Source organism: Filicampus tigris, chromosome 3 (genome assembly GCF_054856515.1).
Source record: "Filicampus tigris isolate MCC_2025a chromosome 3, RoL_Ftig_1.0, whole genome shotgun sequence".
Classification (NCBI taxonomy): domain Eukaryota; kingdom Metazoa; phylum Chordata; class Actinopteri; order Syngnathiformes; family Syngnathidae; genus Filicampus; species Filicampus tigris.
Window position 1 is genome coordinate 18,634,284 of NC_141219.1, and position 26,176 is coordinate 18,660,459.

Here is a 26,176-nt window from a genome sequence, read left to right on the forward strand (position 1 = left end):
TAGCAGGGTTTTTATTTTCTGGACCTGAATTTCCCATCTCTGCTAATATCCCAGCGATTTGAAAAAAAAAAACAAAAACGTTTTTTTTCCATATATATACTATATTTAAATTGTCTAAGTTTGTTTCCATGTGTTGGCGATTGTAAACATATGGTGGCCATTGTAAATTATCGTCCTTTTTAAACGTGAAATGATCCCAAACTTTGGACATTCTGTGTAATTTGTCGCAGCTCATTGCCAACGGGCCGCATTATTACTACAGGAGTGGTGTGTGATGCAATAACATTAGTCCGTATGGAAAAATTATCCCCGCGAAGCCTTGAGGCAGAGATTTTGCTTCGACCATTTTTTGCAATCAAATTATTAGTTATTCGATTAATCGTTAGAACCCTAAAATAAATATTTATATAATTAGCAATAGGACATGACAATACTCAGGATAAAAGTATAACTGGGAAGAGGAAAAAGATGTAAGGATACATGGGACAAGCTGAGAGCCACAACAACAATTGTACCAAGATGTAGTACGTGACGTGATCTGACAGTTTTTGCTGTTAACATAAAACAAAACATTTGATCAAATTATGCTGTATTACTATCCAGGATCAGTCCATGTTTTTCCTTAATCAAGTCTTTATAGGTGGGTGGTACTGGGGATTTCCATTTTAACATCAACCTATGCTATTATGCGTTTCTCAGTGGGCAAAAGCATAGGTAAAGAAGTATACACCCCAAACGGGTCAGCTGAGCCATTAGGATCTAACTTTCTCCCAGCTTCATTGGATAATGTATTAATGATTTCAGACCAGAAACCCATCACAGAGCCGCAGCCTACAAACCATATGTGGAGTTCGCCGCGGCTTTTTGACATCGATCAGATATAAGAGATGGGGAGGAGAGTCTTTCCAAGTCGGGCTTTAGTGTAATTACTAGCTCGATCTAAGATCCGACATTGTATGAAATGTGTCAAGCACATATTGAAGACCTGTGCACTCCGAGATCTCCTCCTAAACCTCATCTGGAATTGTCCCCCCCAACTCGTTCTCCCACACACTTTTCAGATATAGATAATAGTAGAGATTGTGGTGTGATGGCACATGCACCATTCCAATTCGATAAAGGTGTAAATACAGATTCTTTTCATGATTCGCTTTCTTCAGTTACTATGGGATTATTTTCCCTTGCCTTACAGTGAAAACAGCACAAACTTTGTAGAGAAGAGAAATGTTTTGCCAACTAATCGACAACATAATGGATTGGCTGGATGGAATTTGCAGTACAGTAATCAAGGAAAAACTAATGAAAATGTCAAAAGCCTAGTAAGGCCAAGGTAGAGGTCTGCACTCTACTTAGCGCTCTACTCAACGCTCTACTCAGTCCCATTGCAGTTCATATTGGGTTGGCCCTTTTATGCAACACAGCAAACTAGCTGAGTGGCTGTCGCTCCCTAATAGCTTTACTGAGACTTGCCAACAACCGGAAGCCTGCCGAGGGGAACCATTAGCGCACTTCATGGGCATGCAGTGCTGGAACCACATTGCTGGATAACGACATCCTTGTTGGGCGGGTGAGACATTTGGCTCTGAAATAGAGAATAACATTTGAAATGGCATTCAAAGCACCTGACTATTTGCTTACTTGTACTACATATGTTTACTTCTGAAATAATTTATGTTGGGGATGTCCAAACTATGGTGGTGGGCTATTTGTGGCCTACAGTCCATATTTTATATTAAAATTAACAATTGGAACAGGCCATGTTGCTTACCTGCATTGTACTATTTACTTTCTACATTGGGTGGCAAGGCAAAAGAAGAGAGGATGAAATAGTTTCTTATCCCTTACTTTCTTGTTTTCTACCAATCACTCATCCTCCGGTGAGATGTGAATTTATAGGTACCTCAACTTAAGAGTGGCTCAGTTTACACATTTTTCAAGATACAGTGTTGTATGCCCCTTAATCACAAAAGAGTGTCAAAAGGCTTCACATGCCCACAGTTCACAAAGATCGCCACCATAACCTGATTTAGACACCCTATCGGGCGAGAAAAAATTGAAAACCCCCAAAAATAAAAAAGAAGAAACTCCACCACCCAGGGAGTGCTTTTAAAAAAAATGATTTAGGTATCTTGCTGGGCATAACTGCTTTTTCGGTATATAATGTAGCTGCATCAATAATGAAGTAAAGTCTTACACTCTTCAATCTTGCAAAGGGTTGGCTATTGTTAAGATTCTAATGCTACGACTACTTTAACGATACTGCTAATCAAACCAATGCCTTTATGGTATTCTTATCAGTACATTTTTTGTTTATAAAAACAACAACAAAAAATATTACTGTATTTTCCGGACTATAAGGTGCTACTTTTTTCCTAAGTTTTGAACCATGTGACTTATATAAAAGTGCGACTATTCTGTGGATTTTTTTCCACCGCTAAGGGCGGTCTAACCGGAATTACAATACAATGCAATACAATTGCCAGATGTGACTGCAGGTGGAGGAGTTCAGCAGGTGAGGGCGCTATTCACGAGGTTATGAATTACTAATCTGTTCAGGTACATATATGTACATTTACACTACAAAATTGTTCTGTAAATGCAGTAAATATCAAATTTTTCAACAGATAGGTGCGGTTTATATAAAGGTGTGGCTTATAGTCCGGAAAATACGGTAATATTAGTGTTAGAATTAACAGGTTTTTTTAATAATTAACTTGTCTTGAAAATACAATGACAATGTAAACTAAATAAATGAAAACAATCATTTACAGAAAAAAATGGTCTGAACAAATCACTATTGTATTGTTAAATATTATCCAAACAATTATATAGTGTAAAAGACTAACTGGTGTAGATCAACAAGGTTGGTGTGCTTCTTCACTTCTATGAGGTGAGAGTCACATTTTCATTGTTATTTAAGATTGCTTGTGCTTCCCACTAATATGTTAATGAGTGATTGCACTTGTGGCAGCAACACATGCTTTGTCGACATCAACCTTTGAGAAATGTAATTAGACTTTTGACCGTTTCATTCTCTTGTCATGATTGTCAATCACTAGGCGCAATGACATTGTGGTCAGCGGTGGTGTGCTAAATGAAAGAAATTTGTGTGCGAGCTACTTGTTTGTATCATCCATTGAAAAATCTAGCTGTCGCCTTGTGGCAAAATAGAAAATACGACGTAATCCTGCCGTCCGTCTCCAAACATGACTACTCAAACCAAGAATCACCAAACTTTTACATTGGTGTAACCGTTACGTTAAGTGTACATCGATTAGTCATGGCTAGAAAGTGAAACGTTCTTTAGATTAGCAACAGAGCTAACCCAATGTAAAGGACGCCAATTTACGTGTTTGTCAGTAATAAGAGGTGGGCATTATCCTAAATTTTGTTGGTCCGTTATCCGTCAGCGGCCAGGGTACGCGTCCATCATTCGTCACTCTAACCCTAACTGAAAAGTAATCGTCAGTTCATCAGTTTAGTCCGTAAGTCTGTTGGTCCGTCGGTCAGTCCCCCAAAAAGTGTTAAAGTGGTCAACCCCAAAATGTTCTTTTCAAGAATGTATTCTATACAGGCCCACTCGTTGAAACATAGCATTCTAATTAATATTGCGTTTGTGGAATATGAGTTAAACAGCAAAATCCATCCGTTTTTGTCCATCTCCAGTGTTTCTCACGGGGGAGCCTCCGCTTTGAGGGAGGGGTGGCTGCCCTTCCCGCGGGGGCTGTCATCGCAGGGACCCCTTGGGTCTGGGTGGCCGGCGGCCTCTACACTTTGTGTGGGGTCCGCCTGTCTAATCCGGGCTTCTATGGTGGTGGCGCCCCCGTGGCCGTGGGCTGTCATTCCCCTCGGCGCGGAGAGCTCCCCTTGGGTACCCTTTCCTCATATGGTTTCTCTGTGCCTTGTCATGTCTTTTTAACACATTTTATCAGGTTGTGCACTTTGTGTGAGTGTGTGTGAATGATTGCTGATGTACTAATGGATATCTGTCTTGGGTTTGTTGGGAGGGAGGGCATGAACGGATTTTTTTTTTTTTTTTTTTCTAATTATCTATGTTTTGCTTTGAATGTTTTAAAGCACTTTGAGTTGCATTTTTATGTATGAAAAGTGCTATATAAATAAAATGTGATTGATTGATTGATTGATCTTAGAGGGCAGCCATTTTGTCACTTATGTCAACTGATAATGACATCACAGTTGCTCAGGGCTCAGATAACGACCAATCATAGCTCAGCTTCAGTAAACAGGTGAGCTGTGATTGGTTGTTACATGGGCCCTGAGCAACTGTGATGTCATTTTCAGTCGACAGCAAGTGACAAAATGGCCACGCCCTTAGAGGGCTAAAAACAGATGGATTTTACTGCTTAACTCATACACCACAAATGCAATATTAATAAGAATCCCGTAGACTAGTGGGACTCCATAGAACATATTATTGGAAAGAATTTTGGCTGGTTGACTTCCCTTTAAGCACGCCCGCCTCACAGTTCAGAGGTTTTAGGTTTGATCCCGGCTCCGGCCTCCCTGTGTGGTGTTTGCATGTTCTCCCCGTGCCTGCGTGGGTTTTCTCCGGGTACTCCGGTTTCCTCTCACATTCCATGCATCAACATGCATGGTAAATTGATTGGACACTCTAAATTGCCCGTAGGTGTGAGTGTGTGTGCGGATGTTTGTTTGTCTCTGTGTGCCCTGCGATTGGCTGGCAACCAATTCGGGGTGTCCCCCGCCTACTGCCCAAAGACAGCTGGGATAGGCTCCAGCACGCCCGTGACTTGCGAGGATAAGCGGTATGGATAATGGATGGATGGATGGATGGACTTCCCTTTAAGGGACCAAAAAATTATTTTCTTGAGCGCATACAATATTTTTTTAATTAATCCATTTTCATTCTGCCAAATATCGGAATTGGCATCTGCCTCCAAAAATCCACTTCAAATTTGCAGAAGCCTCTTTGGTCCAGTGATGTGAGCTATGCTGTTGGATTTCTTCCAATAAAATGATGCCCACTGGAGGAGAACGTGGGTTTATTCACCAACACTTTTCGCTTGACTTCATTCGTCATCACCAGGAACTTTTTGAGATACTGAAAATGTGTGTGTGTGTGTGTGTTTTCCAGAAGAGCTGAAAGAGAAGCTGGAGGATTTTGTATCAGAGACTAACAGCGAGCGTCCGGGATTCATCAAGATGGTGCGGCACGCCAAGCAGGAGGGCCTGATCCGATCCAGAGTGAGCGGGTGGCGAGCCGCCACTGCTCCAGTCGTTGCCCTCTTCGATGCGCACGTGGAGTTCAATGTTGGCTGGTGAGTCTCTCGTTGGTTCTGAGTAGATTTGCTGGAAATACATTAGAATGACTTCCTGGCCTCTGCTTAATGTGCCTGTGAACAAATACAACACGATGATCATTTGTACTCAACCGGAAAGTGCATTTAAATGTGTTTTCAAATTGTTATTTAGCATTTTCATCTTTGCACACATTACACAAGGGCAGTTCCCATTAGTTTATCAGATGTGCAATAAATGAATTCATCTCTGTGCGCTCTCATAAGCACAAGCATGATAATGAGGGTGCTAAGAAGCCAGCAAACACAAATGCTCCAATTAAGTGTGTGCACTCTCTCCGTCTCATTTATAGGGCTGAACCAATTCTTCAGAGAATTAAAGAGGACAGAACTCGCATAATCTCCCCTTCATTTGATAACATCAAGTACGACACGTTTGAGATTGAGGAGTATCCGCTGTCTGCCCAGGGCTTTGACTGGGAGCTGTGGTGTCGCTACCTCAACCCCCCCAAGTCCTGGTGGCACAAGGGGAACAAAAGTGCTCCCATCCAGTAAGTGGTGAACGTCACATCCTGATAAATTACACCTCATCGGCTAAGTGTTTTTTTAACTTACTCTACATGCATTAATTAGTGTTGGGACAAGATAGCTATTGCGATGCATTGTATTATCTTTTGCTAAAGGTATCGATACAACATCAAGTGTCAATATTGTTGTACAGTGGACCACCGTATAGTCGCGGTTTGGCACTCACAGATGTTTATTTGCTGATTATTTTTCAATTAATATTATTTTTTAAAATATTTTTAACCTAACCCTTTTATTTTTTTGTGTGTTTGTGTTTTGGGAAGAGCCAACCCCCATTTTCCTTGGAAAACGCTTATTAGAGGTTTATCCTCAGTTTTCAAGATTTTTTTTTCACCATTGCATTCATAACATGCATAAATTATCTGCAGATTATTGCAATTTGCAGGCCGGCCCGGTCTGTATCTCCTGTGAATAGCAGGGATCCACTGTGAAAATCAGATTTGTAACATTTCAATTTTTTAGTGACGTCTGTAGTCTCCTGCACAAGTCATATCTAAATGGCCAAAAAATACAGCAGTACCCTGATATTTGATCTTAATTTCTTTCATGACCATGCTCTTTTTAACAAGCACAATAGCACTCTAAAGAATTCAATTTTGTGCATCATTGCAACTCCAGTATAAGTTGCGCGGTACAATACAGTCACGCAGACAAATAAAGAGAAATACTTCTCTCAAGTACTGTAAGTGATTCAGTAAGCTGCAGCACTATCAGTCACTTTGCACTGAAGATAAAGAATGTATGCTTGAGTAGTATTATATTGGCTGTCCACATGTTTTTCTCCACCGTTTGTGTTAAAATATGGGTTATATTGCATTTTGCGTCGTTTGTCATCATTAAGCTAAATTGACTTTCATGAGGCAAAGCTATGTGCTCATTTTCAATACACAAGGTGTTATTCTCTTTCTTTTTTTTTAGTTTCATATTAAACTTAAACTGGGAATCACATTAAACACTTGAAGACACTTTGAAGAATTGTTTATCTGCCAAACTGCTGCTTGTTGTGAAGCGAGTTGATTTGAGTTCACTGCCATCATACAGCGCTCCCATCTACATTTTTTGCTTGCAAGTCAAAGCAAGAAATTGGCCAAAGGATGGCTCGTAACTCGTTAAAAAAACACATATGCCCGGTCACTGGTAACTCAAGGCATTTGTATTCCAGTAACAGCGAGAAAATGGAACGAGTTACTTTGTGATTCTCAACCTCTATGTGCATTATTCAAGCACACATTTTTCATCTTTGTCTCCAAGGTTACATGCCTCCTCTTGTGTGGTCTCTGCGTTTACTGTACCAAGCCAAAAATACCGATCTGCATCTCCCTTCCTCCCGCAGGAGCCCCGCCCTGATCGGCTGCTTTGTGGTGGACAGGCTGTACTTTGAGGAGATAGGTCTGCTGGATGAAGGCATGGAGGTGTATGGGGGAGAAAATGTGGAGCTGGGCATCAGGGTGAGTAATGTTCCCGCCTTGTATGGCCATGGACCATTGTTCATCCATGAAATATGTGCAAAATTACAAAGTAATGGCACTTTATGGCTGTTTGTGGAGCAAGGTCACACCGAGACTCACTTTTTACTTTCATTACCCGCAGTCTCTTAAGAAATATTGATCAGGTGAGTGCTTTTTTTAGTCATTGGCAGAAAAACTGACCCACTGTGGTTTGTGGTTAAGAATGCTATTATTCTACTACATCAGTAAGGTCTGATAAAAGATATGCATTGTGCGTCGTAATTGTTTTTGCATTGTGGTTGACTCAACATGAGTCACACGTAATTAGGTTTCCCTTTATCGCCATTATCTGAGTCCATCTGTCAGCGTTTTCTGAAAAATAGTCTTTTATTTTATTTTTTTAAGTCAGCAACCAATTTTGGTTTTGCGCATTGCTACTGTGTCGGTTTATTTGTTCTGGAAAGGACAGCAACTGTGTTGCAATGCACAATAAACAAAAACACACCATCTCTCAAATCTATCAACGTACACAGTATCTATTATCTATTACACAGAGGATTTAAAAAGTCTGCACACCCCTGTTAAAATACAATTTCTTTGTGATGAAAAAAGAGACTAAGAGCAATAATTTCAAAAACTGTTTTTTACCATTGTGTGTGTGTGAGAGAGAGAGAGAGAGAGAGAGAGAGAGAGAGAGAGAGAGAGCTCTACAATCCATATTGTATACATTAAATAATATTATATATACACCATAGGTTACAACAATTCTTATTGACAATGCAACACCACCTTGTCACAACTGCTCCAGAAAAGGAACATTGAAGAAAAAGCATTTGTTAATCCCATTAGCTGTATGAACAATTTCTTTTTTTTTTTTTTTTTTTGTAATCCATACAGGCATACACATCCATGCTATAAATGTTAAATGTGACGGCAACATCGGCACACAGGAAGTGAGTTGAATGAAAATCTGGAGTTGATCCTTTGCAACAGCTTCAACACATCTGGGTTGTTCTTCCACACAAAATTCTTTCAGACGTTCCTTTATAGACCTCGCTTTGTGCACCGAGAAGAGCAAATGTCTTTCCTCAAGATGTTCCCAGAAGGTTGGAGCATACAATTGTCCATGTAACTATCGGTTCTATAATTGATTGGGGTGTGTTGTTGTTCTTGTTTCGTATGTGATAGAGCCATAGCCCAGCATTAACTTGCTAGTGCTTCTTTTTTTCCTTGTCAGCATTTTCCAAAGGAAAAAAGACCAAACCCATTAATGCTGTAAAGTATGGCTGCATTAGCCCTCTGTTGAATAGGCCTTCCAAAGTGGTCTGGCGATATGGCTGCAATAAGTGTCTTCATTTCAAAAGACTGCTGCTCTGCGCTCACCATGCGCAACATCACAAAGCACAGAGCATCAAAATTGTACGTGTGAGCTTGTGATCTACTCCTCTTGTTCAGGGTGATTGCACAGTTGAGCTATTTCATAACAGAGCACAGGCTCATTGTTGGTGGGCATCCTTAAATGAAAGCAACATTTTACAGTTATTAAACTTCAGGGTGACTAATGTGATTTGTATACGATTTGTTTTTGACAGCAAGCACACAACTGTACAGGGACTCTATTAGATTATATGTTTTACTTGTGTGGAACGCTCTCATCTCTTTGCCTTATCTTTACTGGAGGCGAAAATTGACCTGTTGCACATATGTTGACTGGGCCACGTACCACGTTTCAATTTGAATGACTACCAATAATGCATTTACTGTAACAACCACAAATGGAAATTGGAAAAAACAACTTGTCCAAAAACAAAAGTGCTGGCAGGCAGCAGCCACACTGCGGCAGATATAATGATGTTATCGTGATTGGTTATTACATTGCTTTAGCCTGCCAAGAATCAAAACGGGTGTCACGGCTCTCCCTTAGAGATAGTGTGAGAAGCTTGGTCATCCGGTAGGGGCTCACAGTAGCCTCTCCCCTTGGAATAGAGCGAGATGAGGCGGCTTGGGCATCTGGTTAGGATGCCATCTGCACGCCTCCCTGGTGAGGTGGTCCACTGGGAGGAGGCTCTGAGGAAGACCCAGAATTTGCTGGAAAAACGTTCTCGTAGCCGACCTGGGAACAGCTCAGGATCCCCCTTCAAGTGCTTGACCAAGTGACTGGGGAGAGGAAAGTCCGGGCTTTCCTGGTTCGGTTGCTGCCCCTTTGATCCAGGTTCAGAGGTGTCAAATCCAGGATAGATGGATGGATGAACGGATGGGTGTATACTCCAGCCATGTCAACTATTAAACAGTGGGTCGCAGATGAAACAGAAGGAATCATGGCAGATTATGAAATAATGAAACTTCATGTGTATCCAAGTTTTGTTATTTACCTGTAATTTATTTGTGTTTTTAGCATCTTAATTACAACTGGAACACTTTTCTAAACCTTGTCACACAGCATATTTACAGTCTGTTTTTGTGGGGCACAGAAGCATCAATTTGAATGCGCATCTCAGCATTCACTCAATGATCTGCCACGTCTCTATTAGACTCTGAATTTATTTTGCACTGGATTCTTTGAAAGGATGCTGAACGCGGAAAGGTCACTTGTGACAAAGATGGCAAGAAGAGGCAAAATTTCGTGCTGTGAGTGTTTTTTCCAAGAATGACATTGTCCCTCAGACTCAAACTGTGTGTTGTTTTCTTGCGCTGTTTGAGACCAGCCTTCACTCGCCTGCGGGCTGACACTTCAGCTATGGTTTGGAAATGCAGAGCCCGCGGAGGCTGGCTTGTCTGCTGTGTGCCAGTCATGCCTTCACAACAGCTGCTGGCATGACTGGCAGCTGAAGGATCCTCAGAGACAAACTAGGTCGACAGCTACAGGCATTGGCAGAGGCTTTCAAGTGGTATCCTGGGTAAAATGAAAGTGGGTAAAATTTTGCCGTGCTGTCTGTTGTCAATCCGTCACTGCACTCTAATTAGGTACACTAACACAAATGTTTATTTTATGTGATCATCTCGTGAGATAAGGGTAGTAGATGCCCTAAATCATGCCTATCAACGCCTTTATAGTATAGTATAGTTTCAGTATAGTGTATTGAAAATTTGATCATACTCAGTCATACTCTGTTTTGATCATTCATTTAAAGGGAAGTCAACCCAAACGTGTTTTTTTCAAGAATATGTTCTATGCATGCCCACTAGTTGAAACAAGGCATTCTGATAAATATTGCGTTTGTGGAATAAGGGTTAACCCACTCGTGTTTAGCTATCTCTGGGGGCAGCCATTTTGTCACTTCTGTCGAATGAAAATGACATCACAACTGCTCAGGGCTCAGGTAACGACCAATCACGTCCGACCTGTTTTCTGAAGATGAGCCATGATGGGTGTATTTTGCTGCTTAACTCTTAACTTATATTCCACAAATGCAAAAATTAATCAGAATGCCGTGTTTCAACTAGTGGGCCTGCTGGGAACATATTCTTGTAAAAATATGTTTGGGTTGATTTACCCTTTAACAATATGATTATAATAAAGTGTGGTTTCAATTTCCCAATATTTTAAAATGCTACGGTATTAAACTGAGAGCTGGCTCTAATGTTTTGTCTCTTATTAGCTATACTGGAGGGGGCGATATGATATATGGATATGACAATATTTCTAAAAGGAATTGGATTAAGGAATTATGCATCAGACAGCCTTTTTATTCCCCCGTTCTACAGTTTAATTTAATCTAAATGTAAATGCCATCATGGTCTCTTGGAAGTAATTCTAGAAATTGTGGATCATTTTTTTCACTTTATTGCACAAGATTGAATACTGGCTTGGACATTTTTCACTGCTTTACCCTTACTGCATTGATGACCAAAGGATCTCAGGTTTGAATCACTCTGCAAGTGGAAATGGTTGATTGTGACTTGTTGGAGCAATGCTTCCTTGAGCAAGGCATGAACTAACTGCTTACGTAACTTTCACCTTACTTCCTGTTAAAGCTCTCCCCAAGCTGCATGGCCATACAGTTTTTACTTAAAATGGGTAACTCACAGAATAACACACCAAAACAGTGACACCAATGAGTATCAGATATTGTGCCAGTACAGCCTTCCTGAAACAGAGAACCTAAGTAGCCATCACCGCTAGTCTCAAACTATTCCCTGGAAATGTGTACTGATAAATGAGAATCATTGAGAGCATTGAAACAATGTGAGAGTGTAATAAAACATTACAATTGGCATAAAGATCATAAACACCAATTACACCCTAAGACTGTGTGACAATATAAAGCACTGGTTGGGTGTGGATTGATGTTACACACAAATACAGTTTCAAATCAAGAAGTTTCTTGCCCTAGCAGTAATACATTTCAAAATGAGTTCATAAGTTTGAACAGTGTACTGTAATATTTTGGTTGCCTTATATAGCTACAAACTAGGGACACGATTTGAAAACTGCTCTTCACCACTGCAAACTGCAATATATATTTTTTTTATTTTTTAATACAGCTTCTGTATGGGGTTTCCTAAGATTTGGCAGATGTAGCTAATGTTGTGGCCATTGCGTGAAAAATGTAAAGGCGGTGTGACTGCAGCATTGCGCACTGGTTGAAACCAGGGTGCTCTTCAACACACCTGCTAGAGGGATTGAGTAGCACTGACAGAATACGAAAGCCTAATCGTGGAATCCCCGTGGAGTGAATTCACAGACAGCAAAGCAGCAGTGTTTGGTCTGCAACATTTCCGCTCAGACTTCATCTTCTGTCAAGTATCTGTGACAAAATCAAACGAGATCCCTTCAGTGATATCCTCCTAAAGCCTTGCTTGCTGTGTCACAAAGTTGCTGTGTCAAAGTCGAAATTGTGTTTTATTGACAAGTTTCTTCAAGTAAACAATAATAAATAATAACATAACAATTACATAGAATTTAAAGCATTAACAGTTTATGCATTATGGTATAATGCTGCAATTCTGTTCAGTGTGCTGCCCCCTGTGGTGTTCCCACCTTGGCCACCGGGAGGCAGTTCCGATACAGTCATGCAGACACAAACAAAGAAGAATAGACTTCTTCTTCTACTACGACTCAGTACGTTGCTGTGATTTAGTTTTTGTAGAGGATAAAGAATAGATGCCTGTGAGCGTCTTTATCCGTCCACGTGTTGTTCCACCATTTTTGTTCAAACGTACATTGCTTAAATGGTTGGAAAACCACAACGGCTACTGCCACTCAATAAATATTGGATGAGAGCAGCTTTCTGTCAATAATTTAAAAAGAGTCTGCTATTCACATCCAAACGGTGCAGTCTCACATTGTCAGAAAATGCTCTCTCTCTTGCTCTCGCTGTCGTTCACTCTTTCACACACTCACACACATTCAACATCAAGCATTATAAATAGGCATGCCACGGTGGACATTGTAGTTGAATTAAACATGCTTTATCATTAGAAGAGATATAGGCGGCGACTGTGAGATGCCAGGAAATACATTCTTCCCATCCCACTACAAACCGTCCCCAAGTTTTGATATTCCCTATTACATCAGATTTTGTTGCATGCAACCTGTTTTACTGCTACCGAGTAGGTTTCTGCATTGTGAGTCCTGTGACAACATTTTTGGAGAGCATAAAAATCCCCACGGCAATCACAGTCACGTTTGTCCATCCCATCCCCCTGTGTTGTCTCACGACCGTCCCGTTTTGTCCGCAGTGGCCTGGAGCAAGGCGGCTGTGGCTGTTGGGAACATACATAAATGTAGTTATATCTTTATTTATTCTTCAAGTTACGGTCGGTGAAGATAAAGTAGGTCAGAGTGACACAGGTGTTGGATGGGCATGTACAAATTATTTACAGCTGATGGGGCCAGTACCCACCGGTAAAATGGTAAAATGCATTTTCTGCATCGACTACATCCGGAGTGCAAACATATGTTTGTACTTATAAAGGGGCAGCTGGGCTCAGGTTGTCACCTCTAATCTGGAAAGTTGCAGCTTCAATTCCTGTATCCTCTGTCGCAATGATTAAGTATTGCTGAGACAGATATTCAGGTTGCTCCTTGAAGGTTGACTTCACAGGCACTACATGCTGTTTGTTTAATCAGATTCAACAATACATTGTGACAGGTATATCAATAACCTCTGAAGGAGAATGGAGTGGAGATTTTTTTTGTTTTTATATTACATTGTTTTCCATTATACGCCGGATCTGCAAATTGCCTTTGGCTTTTCTTTGGCTTGCTTTACCATAAGCCGAAAAATGGAGGCACTCCAAATTTCATGGACGGCTGGTTTGATTACACCGTTGCGCACAATGACCTACTTGACTTGGTCTGACGTTGTCCTGGGCACTATGTTTAGAAGCCATCAGCTGTGCACCTCAAAGGCTTTTCTTTAAGTGAGTCAAAAGCTAGTCAAAGGTTAGTCATTTCTTTTCCTTTACTCATCTTTAGCTAACACATTTCCCAACCTGTATTAAAGCCCTTTGTAGTAATAACAGGAGTATCACCAGGGATTTGGAGTCCTACCTCATCTCGGCTCTACTTACTTTGGTTTGGTGGCGGCGTTTTTTTTTTTCACCCACACACGGGAAACTGGGAGCACATCAGTAAGAATAAGCCATGCCAACAGACAACACGATTATAGAAGAAATAAAACTTGATCTAGAGAGAAGGCACATTTTCATTTCAAGTTTGTGGGAGCAATCACTTGTTGCCCCAATTCAAAGGAAATATTGGCATAGGCACCCACCATGCTGCTTCCTAAGACCGGGTCCACACAAAGACATTCCAGCTATCTTTATCCCAATTTTGCCCCTTCCCGGCCAAGGACGTCAAACTCCTGACAAGCTTATGTTTTATAAGATTGCCTTATAAGATTATTCTTATGTGTAAGGTGTGTTAAGAGTGGATTTGTCCCAAGGTCGACAATAATAAATAATGAACGTGTTCAATATTCATGACCAAAAGTCTTTGTGTATGGGGGGGAAGCTTTTTCCCGTTTCATTCCTGTAATTTCCACGTGAAGAATATTTCTAACCATTTAAAGTCCTCCTTCATGACTCTTTACGTCCCTGACGAACTACCATTTCTCAAAAAGTCACTCACTTTAAAAAATGTATTCCCTTGCAAAAAAAAAGGGAAAAATGCATCATTTCACTGCAAAGTTTTTGCAAAGGAACCTTTTTCTTCTTCCTTGTCACTATTGTGGCTTCGTAGGTAGGCGGCCTACCCAATGTCATTTGTTGTAAAAACGTGGGTTTCCCGGACAACAGGAAGTATTTTCTAAAGCAAGTATAATTCACTTTCCTGTATTGTTGTTGAGATTGCTACCTGGTGGCAGCTTTGCGGCATAAGACTGATGAATGAAAGCTTTTGCCCATCAACTCAAGCTTCCTCCGATGTTCTTATTACACACAGTTAGTTGCAGATGACAAATTACGACAGAAACGAAAGAAACGCAGTGACATGATAGAATCTTTTCTATGTCGTTGCGATATGTATCGTCATATCGCCCGGCTCCAAATTAATGCTGTTTAAAATCGAACCAAAAACTATATACTATGCAAAGTTGCACTCATGCTATGAATACAAAAACAAGTACTTGCAAATATATTTCACTTTTGTTGAGCACCACGCTGTTTTTAAGTACAAGGAAGTGAAATCAGATGAGTCAAATGAGGAAAATGCACTGTGCTCAAGAAAACTAAAATAAAAACTTGTCTTAGTTTTTAATTGAACCCTTTCATGCATAGTGGTCACTACAGTGGACAGCTATTTAAAAGTTGCTTTAGCCTATATTAATTAATCGAAATTAAAAATATATATTTTAACCCTTTCATGCATCAATTATGATTTGATGTTATTATTTAAAATATAAATATATTTTTTAGTTTAATTAATATAGGCGAAAGCAACTTTGAAAACAGCTGTCCACTGTAGTGACCACTTTGGATGAAGGGGTTGAACGTTATCCAAAATGTTTTGTTTTCCTTCACTAGCATGCATAATTTAATAGTAGTAAATTGGTCTACGTAATTAAAATGTGCCATGCACCTGAAAGAGGAAAAAAAGATTAGGAGGAACATATTTGTTTTAGAACAATAAATGAGTATATTGTAACAAACTATGTTATGTTTTTAATTGTTATGTGTTACTGTGGCGGCACGGTGCTCGACTGGTTAGCACGTCCGCCTCACAGTTCAGAGGTCATGGTTCGATCCCGGTTCCGGCCTCCCTGTGTGGAGTTTGCATGTTCTGCCCGTGCCTGCGTGGGTTTTCTCCGGCTACTTCGGTTTCCTCCCACATTCCAAAAAACATGCATGGTAGGTTAATTGGACACTCTAAATTGCCCCTAAGTGTGATTGTGAGTGCAGATGTTTGTTTATCTCTGTGTTCCCTGCGATTGGCTGGCAAACAATTCAGGGTGTCCCCCGCCTACTGCTTGAAGACAGCTGGGATAGGCTCCAGCACTCCCCGCGACCCTTGTGAGGATAAGCAGTATAGATAATGAATGGATGGATGGATGTGTTACTGTTGAGTGTTGGGTAATTTCACACTTCACAAAGAAACTTCATGTAGTCAGACAATAGCTTTGTCTAATAGAAAAAAAAAGTGCAAAACAGCAATCTTCTGGCATCTGTAGGCAATTACAAACGTTTTTGGCAGGGTTTTGGGCGCTATCTCTGGCGAATCCTATGCTGTACAAGCAAGTAAATAGTCAATTATCCTGAATACAGTATAACCCTTTAAAATTGCGTTTCTAAACACCCATTTCTCTGTGTATTAGAAATACAAGAAAGTGGTTGTGTAGTGCTTCACACAGCTGCCTTGGATCAAAATAAGATGAGGTCCAGCCCCTGCAGTGAGAATGAAAATGATAAGCTTAGAAAATGGTTGGATGAAAAAAGAAAAACAGCACCTCAGTTACATCTGCTTGATAAGGTCGGGTCAATGACCCACAAACCCTCAGTGCAAAATGCCTTTATTTCAGCATGGCAGCAGTGAACAAGATGACCAAACTGTGCATTACAACCTCCTCTGGGGTCCCAGCAGCATCAGTAACTGCAATTTAACTTTCCCAGTGCTCATATGTTCTACAGGAAAAAAAAACATTTTTTATGCAAGAAGGCCTTGCTGTTAAAGCAGTGAGGCTTGGTTCATAACAAACGAGACCGGCGGGATACAGTTGCATTAGCCTCAGCACAAACCTGCCGTGCGAGTGTGCGCGTGTGCATGCGTGGGTATGCAAGGGTGTGTGTGTGTGTAGGCGTGTGTGTGTGTGTGTTTGTATAGCTTGCAGAGCAGTTAACATTATGGTTGATCAGGTTTCACATGGATAATAAACAAAAACATAAAATTATCTAAAATGCGGCTTTTCTTTGTTTTTTTCTTATACAAATGTACCCCTAAAATAACAAAGGAGTGGCTTCAGAACAACTCTGGCCCAGCCAGAGGCCTGACCTAAATCCAATTGAGCATCTCTGGAGAGACCTAAAAATGGCTGTCCACCAACATTCACCATCCAACCTGACAGAACTGGAGAGGATCTGCAAGGAAGAATGGCAGAGGCTCCCCAAATACAGCATAAAGATGGACAAACATGGACTGTAGTTTTACCTGCTTGATACTTTTGGAGAAATCTAAATTAATTTGCGCTCTTTGCATAGCCACATTCAAATACCATATTCGTTGTATGTCTTTGGGGCAAAATACCATGCTCGACTTACATCCCGGGGCCTTGTAAATCAAAGCTGCTGGAGTGTGGTGCTCGTGGGCAAAACTAAACCTGTAAACAAAAAGCTTTGAGAATTCTTTATTTGAGAAGAACATGAGAAAGATGCCTGTAAAACTGATCGTTTTGTTCAGCCGTTGTAATTTACAGATGAGGAATTATTTTCAAGAATCAAAGAATGCTACTACTTTGTAGGTCATGTCTCTCATCATGTGTTATGTTATTATATGCAGGGGTACCTAATGAATAACCCTTGACACATAACCGAATACTACTACAACTATGTCAAATCGCATGTCTTTTTTGAGAAAACACCGTCTACTTCAGGATGGCAGTATAATGTGAAAATAGAGTGGAGCGGCCGGTAAATGTACTGATAGCAGACAGTGTGAGATGATGCATACAAGCGGCAAGTGGTTGCCAATTATTTGCACTGCTCTGGGCAGCCGAAGAGGAGGAGCAGCTTTACCTTGCATGTGCTTTGATGTGAAGACTTATTATGGCTTGCTGAGGAAATGTAAAATGATTGCGGGAAATAATTTGGGTGGGTTTTTTTTTTTTTTTTTTTTTGGGAGAGCCCGTCTTGGTGTTGTGAAGGATGGGAGATTGGGTGCAGTGAGATGAAAGCAGACGGCTTCAGAGAGACATACAAGTACAAAAAGGAAATGTATATTTCTAAAGAAATATTCTCAATCACATGTACATTGAAATGATTTTCTCATTTTTTATTTTGTCAAGAAGCCATTTATGCTCCGGTATTAGGCTTAGGAAACCAGCACACACCTGGCACCATTGAAAGTGCCTCTGACTAACTAAAATAGATTCTGTCGTTTTAGTAGGCTTTTACTGATATTTTTCTTCAATTATTTTCTGCCAGAAGCCTTAAGTGTTTGTGTTTGTCTTAGTCAGTATTACTCAATCTCCAAACTGTGCGGTCATAATAGACTTGTCTTCCTCCTCATTTGGTAGCTGGCAAGTACTTTATAATGCGCAGTACTCTGCCCTATGCGACTAGAGAGGAACAGTATGGTGCAAATGCAGTTAAATTTTGACTTTTGGTCAGTCAATTGGGTGACACATTTTAAGCCTTGGCAGAAATACAGTCAAACCTCTGATGTTGAACATCCAATTTGTTTGGAATTCAGAATCATTTATTAACTGCACAGGCAATGACTTGAATAAATCATCTTGACATTCCCAACTGTAAAGTGTAAAACGTAATAACCAATGTTAATATTGAACAATGAAAAACTAGCAGTACAATATAATAATTAATATGATATACTAAAGAAATGAGTGGACGGTTAATACATTTATATATCGCAATACTTGTTTTGATAGCGGCATATTGCATGAGGTTATTGGGGATTTTTGTTCTATTATGGCTCATGTTTTTTATTTTTAAAAGTTTGGCTGTTGATGAGGATTGGCCATTGGATACTCTGTTCTACAAACAGATTTATTTTTTTTGAAAAGGCTAAACTAATAAATGCGAAAAATAATTAATTTTATTTGAAATTAAGATTGTGGTCTGAGTTAGAGCATTTATAAGATTTCAGCTTCGTCCTAAGCCTCTCAGTAGCTATAGGTTTATAATCGTACTGTATGTATGGGCATATATTAGGTTTTACATGACAGGGATTTTTGGGGTCGATCAGCAAGTTTGAATAAAACGATACTCGATCACCGATTCAATCAGAAAATGGAGCAATAGATCTATTAAACAAATTGTATGATAAAATACTTGAACGAAATGACTTTTTTTTTTTAATCAAATAAATTGTTGTGGACCAGAAACCATGAACGAAAATTGATTCATTTAATTGCTTATTATTACACACACTGCAGTTACTATTGCAGAGCAGTGTGTGGGACATGCAAAATCGTGTACATCCAATCCCAAAAAGCAAGAAATAAAGCAAACAGAAATTAAAAGACATTTATCATTGTCCTCGAATGTGTGCAAATGCTTGGCCACTTACAGTATAATAAGAACTCTGAGTCTCATATTTTCATGTTGACTAAGTAATTCTGATGAGGCCACCAAAGGCATTTTAGAGTGATAGTGACCCAAATATATAGTAAAACATATGCAGAGTTAATCCTTTGATGCCTGCAGAAATGTGGTCTTGCGTGATATGCTGGCATGTCATGGGTCATCATTCATGAAGAGCGTTTTAACGCTTTAGTTTTGTGGGATTAAAGGGATATTCTTACCAAAGCATGTGCTGTCTAAGTGCCCTCACTCTAGTTATTAATGTTTGTATTTTTTTTTTTAGATTCAAAAAGAACATGTTGTGCGCTCCAAAAGAAAAGCTATGGTGGCTGCGCTTCCATTAAATGATACGTCAAACTCATGATGTTTATCATTAAAATGCAGCCTACCTCAGCCACTTCTCTACCTCAGGCCTCCAGTGATGAGTCATGGCATGACTGATGGATGAACCCATGCTTCTCCAGATTTCAGGGTGAACAAGGCAACACTATAAAGCACTTTTAGCCCTGTGAAGATAGAAAGTCGATTTCAAATCGCGGCTTATTTATCTGTAATGAGCTAAAACTTGAAGGCTGTGGCAGATGACAGTGTGTAGTCTGTGCGAAGACATCACTAACAATCACCGAGCACTTTGCTAGGAATAAATACTAAGATCATACATGTGATACAGTAATGCATTATTTTAATTTAGTAATGTGCTGGAATTTGGGCCTAATGATTAATACCAATAATAATTGAAAACAGCGATTTGAGTTGGAATGAGTTGACTAAATGTCCTAAGGAACTGAGAAATTAACACTTCTCTGCCGTTCATGTAATTACGATTTTGAATTTTCAATTTAACACTTCATGTACAATACGAAATATATGAGCAAGTAAAGTGAAATGTGGTCCTTGTTGTCCTCTAGTTTCCTTATATATCCTTTTCTTTGTATCCACCTTAAAGTGGGAAGTCAACCCAAACATTTTTTTCAAGAATATGTTCTAAGCTAGTTGAAACAAGGCATTCTGATTAATATTCCGTTTGTGGAATATGAGTTAAGCAGCAAAATGCACCAGCTTTTAGCTATCTCGGGGGCGGCCATTTTGTCACTTCTGTTGACTGAAAATGACATCGCAAGATGGCTCAGAGATGGCCTGCACAGAACATGTTCTGGAAAAAAATATGTTTGGGTTGACTACCGCTTTAAAAGACTGTGGGGGTCAAAGTGTCTGTTTTTGGATTGACATGCGATCAGTCCAGTAGCCCACCTATTAACCGAGGTCTTCTGAGCTTCTTTGGGACCTTGACCTGGATAAACTGTATAGAATAGAAAATAGATGGATGAAATAGTTATTGCTTGGCGGCCACAATAAATTTGTTGCTTGTTGAGACTTCTCATCTCACAAGCCACAAAACAAGATGAAATTGTATGACAAGTTTCCTTATTGATCTCACTGTAAGCGGAGCCTATGAAATTCATCCTTTTGAATTAATCTTTCTTGCCTATAATTTCTATTTGTGAACGATATTGCCTGGTGTTGGTATTTTATTCCCTTGGAATCAGAAGGAATTTGGAATCTAGACTGAAAGCTTGAGCCGAAAAATTTCCATCCTTTTGAATTAACCTTTGTAGCCTGTAAAATTGATATGTGAATGATATTGATTGCCGTGTGGCATTTCATTCCCTTGGAATCAGAAGTAATTTGGGATCTTGACTGAAAGCTTTATCACATTTGCGCTGTAAGCGCAAATTACAACCCGTTTTGAGGAGGTACTATAAAAAACTATCTTCTAAATGAAGAGCAGTCAGTGATTGAGCTGCGAAACAGCAGCAGTCTTACTCGCAGAGCTGATTAGAAGACAGCACAATATGAAACCTTTAAATGATTCTACTACATGCGCATGCGCATGCACACATTTAAAAGTTGAATAATGTGCTGCAATCACATGTGAAATTGAGTTATTGGAATCAACTATTTACTCCACACAGGACGAATACAGAACAGACTGTCTGATGTCTGCCTTTGTTTTGTTCCAATGAGTCCTCCAAACCACAGAGAACTTCACAACGCAAATTAGAATGTCACTCAGTAGACCTCCGCCAAGGATGAACAATCATAAACGTGCCATGAAGGCAGATGTGAGTGTGAACACAAACAGCAAGAAGATTGTATGTGATGACTATTATACTGGGCATTGGATCATATACACTTGGGACAAAACAAGCAATAATAATTATCAGAGGTTGATGACAACTGTACATGAATACATAATATGATGTGGTGCCTTGAGCTATGAGTTTAATTGGGGAAAAAAACGTGTATCCCAAATCATCTTTCCTCAATGAAATGAGTGGAAATGCCATTAATCTGTTCCAGACCCCCAAAATGAAATGTTTTAATGTGTTTTTAAATAAAGAAAAAAAGTACTCTAGAATATATCCATCCATTCATCCATTATCCAATCCACTTATTCTCACAAGGGTCATGCTGGATCTTATCCCAGCTGTCTTCGGGCAGCAGGTGGGAGACACCCTGAATTGGTTGCCAGCCAATCGCAGGGCACACAGAGACAAACAAACATCCGCACTCACAATCACACCTAGGGGCAATTTAGAGTGGCCAATTAACCTACCATGCACGTTTTTGGAATGTGGCAGGAAACCGGAGTACCTAGAGAAAATCCACACAGGCACGGGGAGAACGGAGCCGGATTCAAACCCACGACCTCTGCACTGTGAGGCGGACATGCTAACCAGTCCATCACTGTGCCGCCCCTCTAAAATGTAATCCGTTCTAAAAACATGCAGTAATGACCTAATTTAATAGAATGTCAAGAACGATTTTTGCCACAATTTTTGCTTCAATTCAATGGATGTTGTGCTGCTCTTCTGTGGTTGAATGCCAAGTCACAAAGTCATCAAACAGTCCCAAACCTCGCAGACATCTTCATCAAGTCATAATTTAGTGTGGTTGGGTTTTAATCAACACAGATTCTGGCCTTCCCCCTTTTTGAACATTTAGCATCTGGGGAGCCTCCTCCTGGCAGTAGAGGGCGCAGAAGGCTAGAGAGAGGTGACAAAAAGAGATTGCTTGTGAACAGTGGTGCTCTGCGCTCACTGTCAAGAGGCTCCTCAGCTGCTCTCACACTTGAAAAGAGGCAAAGTACCAGCAAATTGGAGCATAATGAATTAGGTTCCCACTACTGCGCAGACAAAATAGGCTTTTCATTACAATAATAAAACATCACAGTTGCACAAGTGGTATTTGTGAGATGCTATTGCGGATAGTCTTTGGCGTTTTCTTTCTCCCTGCATTGTTATGTAGTCTGAACATCGGGCTTGCAAATGCAGCGGCAACATGACTGCCTTTCTGTGACTCTTCCAGTATCCCCATACTGCAAATCTGTTGCAACCGATTCATGACACGCCATTCCTCCTGTGTATTTGCATTTCGCTCCAACCCAGGTGTGGCAGTGTGGAGGAAGCGTGGAGGTCCTACCTTGCGCCCGCATCGCCCACATCGAGCGTGCTCATAAACCTTACACGGAGGACCTGACGTCTCACGTGCGACGCAATGCCCTCAGAGTCGCGGAAGTCTGGATGGATGAGTTTAAGAGCCATGTTTACATGGCCTGGAACGTTCCTCAGGAGGTGAGTGAGTGTACGGGAAGAACCCGTTAGGAGTGCTACGGAAATTATAGCAACATTTGACGTCGCCATATATGGCATTTTTATAGCAAAATAGACCAGGAATCAAGTCCAAAATGAACCGTCCAGTGTACAGCATGTGATATGTTACAGGGATTACGTGAACCGGTTAAAAATGTCCAATATTGCAGCGTACAGGAGTATGTCATTATTTTGATACTTAATTGTCTTTTATTCAAGGAATCAGATGCCATTGATATTTGCACTATTAATGGTTATACACAATGTATTCTACAGTATCAGCGTTAATTACAGGATTTTTTAGCATCCTTTGCTATTGAACATGATTTCAGTATGACGTTGCCTTGATGTTGGTGGCAACAGATTGTGATGGCAATTTAAATTCAAACTGGGCTCCAAAAATCCTCGGGCATTATTTGGACTCGAGGTACTCACATTTTTCAAGGACTCGTTTCACCCCTAATTTGTGCCAACTAACTCCAGAAATGTGTGTAGCTTTCTGGTATGTATCATGAAATGGAATAAACAGGAACTGTAGCCTTCACTCCATCTGTTCCCTCCATTTCCGATAAATATCATGACATAAGCCACCATAGAGGGAGTATTTCAAACTTCCCTGTTGCATGGAAACACTGTTCCAGCATAAAAGGGCATACAGATCCATCTTTCTGCATGACCATGAAGCTGAACGGTACCAAAAATAAAAAATAAAAAGTCTATTTGCATCCTGAGATTGATTGTGTTTGACTTTAGGTTTCACTGAACAGTATTTAGGTCTTAGGGGGATGGGATTGTCTTCAGAGAGAATGAACAGATAAATGTTTTTCTTCTCGAGTTGAATTTGATGAATAATTAGATCAGCACACTATGTCTTCTTATGTTAATTGTATTATCCCTTCGGGGCCTCTGTATATTCTGTTGAATAGATGAACATCTGCAGGCAATTTATTCAGTCAATAATGAGGCATTTAACTTGGGCTATACTCACTAAGCATGAAATTTAGCCGCAGCCCAAAGAATTAAGCACGCAGGGCAAATGCCACTGTTGGTTTACCTCAGAGAGTGAAAACCAACAGCATGAATCACTTCTAGATGTTTTCTGGCCACCAGAGAAGAACGGCAGTGACACTCTGCTTTGAATGCAGTTTGGAATGTGACAAAGACAAGAGAAGACATGAGAGTGATCCTAGGCTGAGCCCATAATAATGCTGGTGTGAAAATATGATGGTGCAGGGTTTACATAGATCCTTTCCAAGTCTGAACAAGAAATGTCCAACATCTGTAGAGGCTGTTTGCAAATGCAACAGATGACCGTGCAGTGATTCACGCCCGCATCAATTGTACCAAATCGGTGTTCCGCCTTTGTGTGTTGTTAATGTGTGTGCGTGAATCCAGGACTCGGGCATTGACATCGGCGACATCTCAGAAAGGAAGGCTCTGAGGAAGAGGCTGCAGTGTAAAACCTTCAGATGGTACCTGGTCAACATCTACCCTGAGATGAGGATGTACAGCGAAACTGTTGCATATGGAGTAGTAAGCAATTCCACCTTTGAATCCTCACCACACTTACATTTGAAAAGATGTGAAGCTTCGTTTTTCAAGCCTTGTTAACTATTTGTCAAGCTGCTGCTTGTGGTCAAGTTAGCGTTGAGCTATCGTTTTTATCTCAAATGTTTGCTAGTAAGTCAAAACAACGGTTCGTACCGTAATACCCGTAAGATGAAACACGTAATTCAAGGTACCACTTTGTGCTTGATTGACTATTTGTATCCCCCCCTTGTGCTTGGAGGCGGATGACTTCAATCACAACCTCAGCAGGGTTGCTGTTTCATTCACATTGTTTTGATTGTCTGTTGATGGTTTGTAGAATTAAGCAAAAATTACATAGCGATTTCCCAAAAAACACAATGGAGATAGAAGTATTTAGATTACATTTTTTTTGTTTTGTTTTGTTTGTTTTCCATTGTTTCAATGGAACAGCTGCCCTGGAATTTCCCTCTATTCTCAACATCCTTTTTAAAAGACTGCCAACAAATTGTCGAGCAAACGCACACATAAACAGACGAACAGGTGTTGCCACAGTGAGTCACTCGCATGAGGTGTTTGGCACAGTTTTACGCCAGAGGCCATTCACGATGCAGCCCAGCCCACCCATATTTCAGTTTACACTTTGCACTTTGAGTTGCATTTTTATGTATGAAAAGTGCTATATAAATAAAATGTGATTGATTGATTGATTGATTTAGCACAGGCAGTCGGCTGGATATTGGGACGTTGTCCGATAATGGAAACCGCACCGTCTGCACGAAAGGCAGCAGTGATATTATTAGTATTACCTCCGGTTAATAATATTACTAATATTATGTATTAGTATTACCTTTGTAAACCAGGACTCCTAACTATTGCAGATCGATTAACTGGCTGATATTAGCGGATATTAGCTCTTTTAAAATCAGGCCTTTTTCTTTTTGCCTGTTTTTGCCCATTTTTTAAACCATGAACATATTACAACATAAGAGATTTAACCCACCCCCAAGAAAAAAGATTATAAAAGAGCTAATATCGGCTGATTAAATTGGTTAATCACTCGGATTCTAGTTCTCATGTGAGGTGGCTTCCTAGTTTACAGAGGTACAACATGCTGCTTCCGCTTGTGCAGACAGTTGCAGGTTTGATTGCCGGTAAGTACCCCAATACGCCGCTACTGCCAGTCTTAAGGCAAAAAGGACTGCTTTTATCTGAATTTGAGCAGTCAGATGCAAAAGTAAAACGCTCATCGCCACCCAATAGTTGGACATTATCTAGGAGAATTACAAATCTTTAGGTACATGCTAAATATCATAGTAATATCGATATCGCTATAGTCAACATCCATATTGGATATGGCATGTTCTTCCAATATCGTGCAGGGTTGCCAATTTTTTTCTCTGACATAAATTTACACAATCAAAGCAAAGTATTGTAAAACAGTCACACTTTCTGCCTGTAATTCCTATTTTATTATTGTAAGTCTTAAGGGACCAAAAAATAAGTTAGGTTATTCATTATGTATTTTTTAAATTAATCTGCCGATTAATCAGTTATCTGAATTTTATTGTGCCAAATATTAGGATCGACATCGGTCTAAAAAAAAAAAAATCCATATGGGTTGGACCCTAATAAGAACTAAGAAGCTGCTTTTGTTCACTCTTCACTCTTGGCGGAGGTCAGCTGAATGCCATTGTAGTTTAAACTGTAAATAATGCTAATCCAACTGGAGGACTTTGCAGCACAATTACATTAGTCTGGAGAACACACACAGCAACCTCGGCGTATGCTGGCACTGTTTGCACTGGCCCAAGCTGGAATGTCTCTTTCCTCCCACATCTCATCTGAGATGCTCCCTAATGCACAGTGACAGTCGGACTGCACTATTACGGCCCCCCTGTTGGATGTATGGATGATTTGTCCTGTACAAACTGACAAACAGCAGCTGGAAACCAAGGAAGCAGTCCAGCCTTATTACATGAAT

At 40.2% G+C, this 26,176-nt stretch overlaps 1 protein-coding gene across 2 annotated transcripts in view; it reads left to right on the plus strand.

Moving 5' to 3' along the window:
* The window catches only part of galnt18b (UDP-N-acetyl-alpha-D-galactosamine:polypeptide N-acetylgalactosaminyltransferase 18b), an 83,420-nt gene that overhangs the window by 50,260 nt on the left and 6,984 nt on the right, over positions 1-26,176 (plus strand). Inside the window, exons 4-8 of one of the 2 annotated variants that reach the window (XM_086026156.1) lie at positions 5,120-5,300; positions 5,633-5,830; positions 7,201-7,315; positions 22,462-22,647; positions 24,061-24,198. In XM_086026156.1, coding sequence (XP_085882282.1) covers positions 5,120-5,300; positions 5,633-5,830; positions 7,201-7,315; positions 22,462-22,647; positions 24,061-24,198 — 818 coding nt within the window. Of the gene's footprint in view, positions 1-5,116; positions 5,301-5,632; positions 5,831-7,200; positions 7,316-22,461; positions 22,648-24,060; positions 24,199-26,176 lie in introns of both variants that reach the window. The other variant, XM_086026155.1, reaches the window with a different exon arrangement.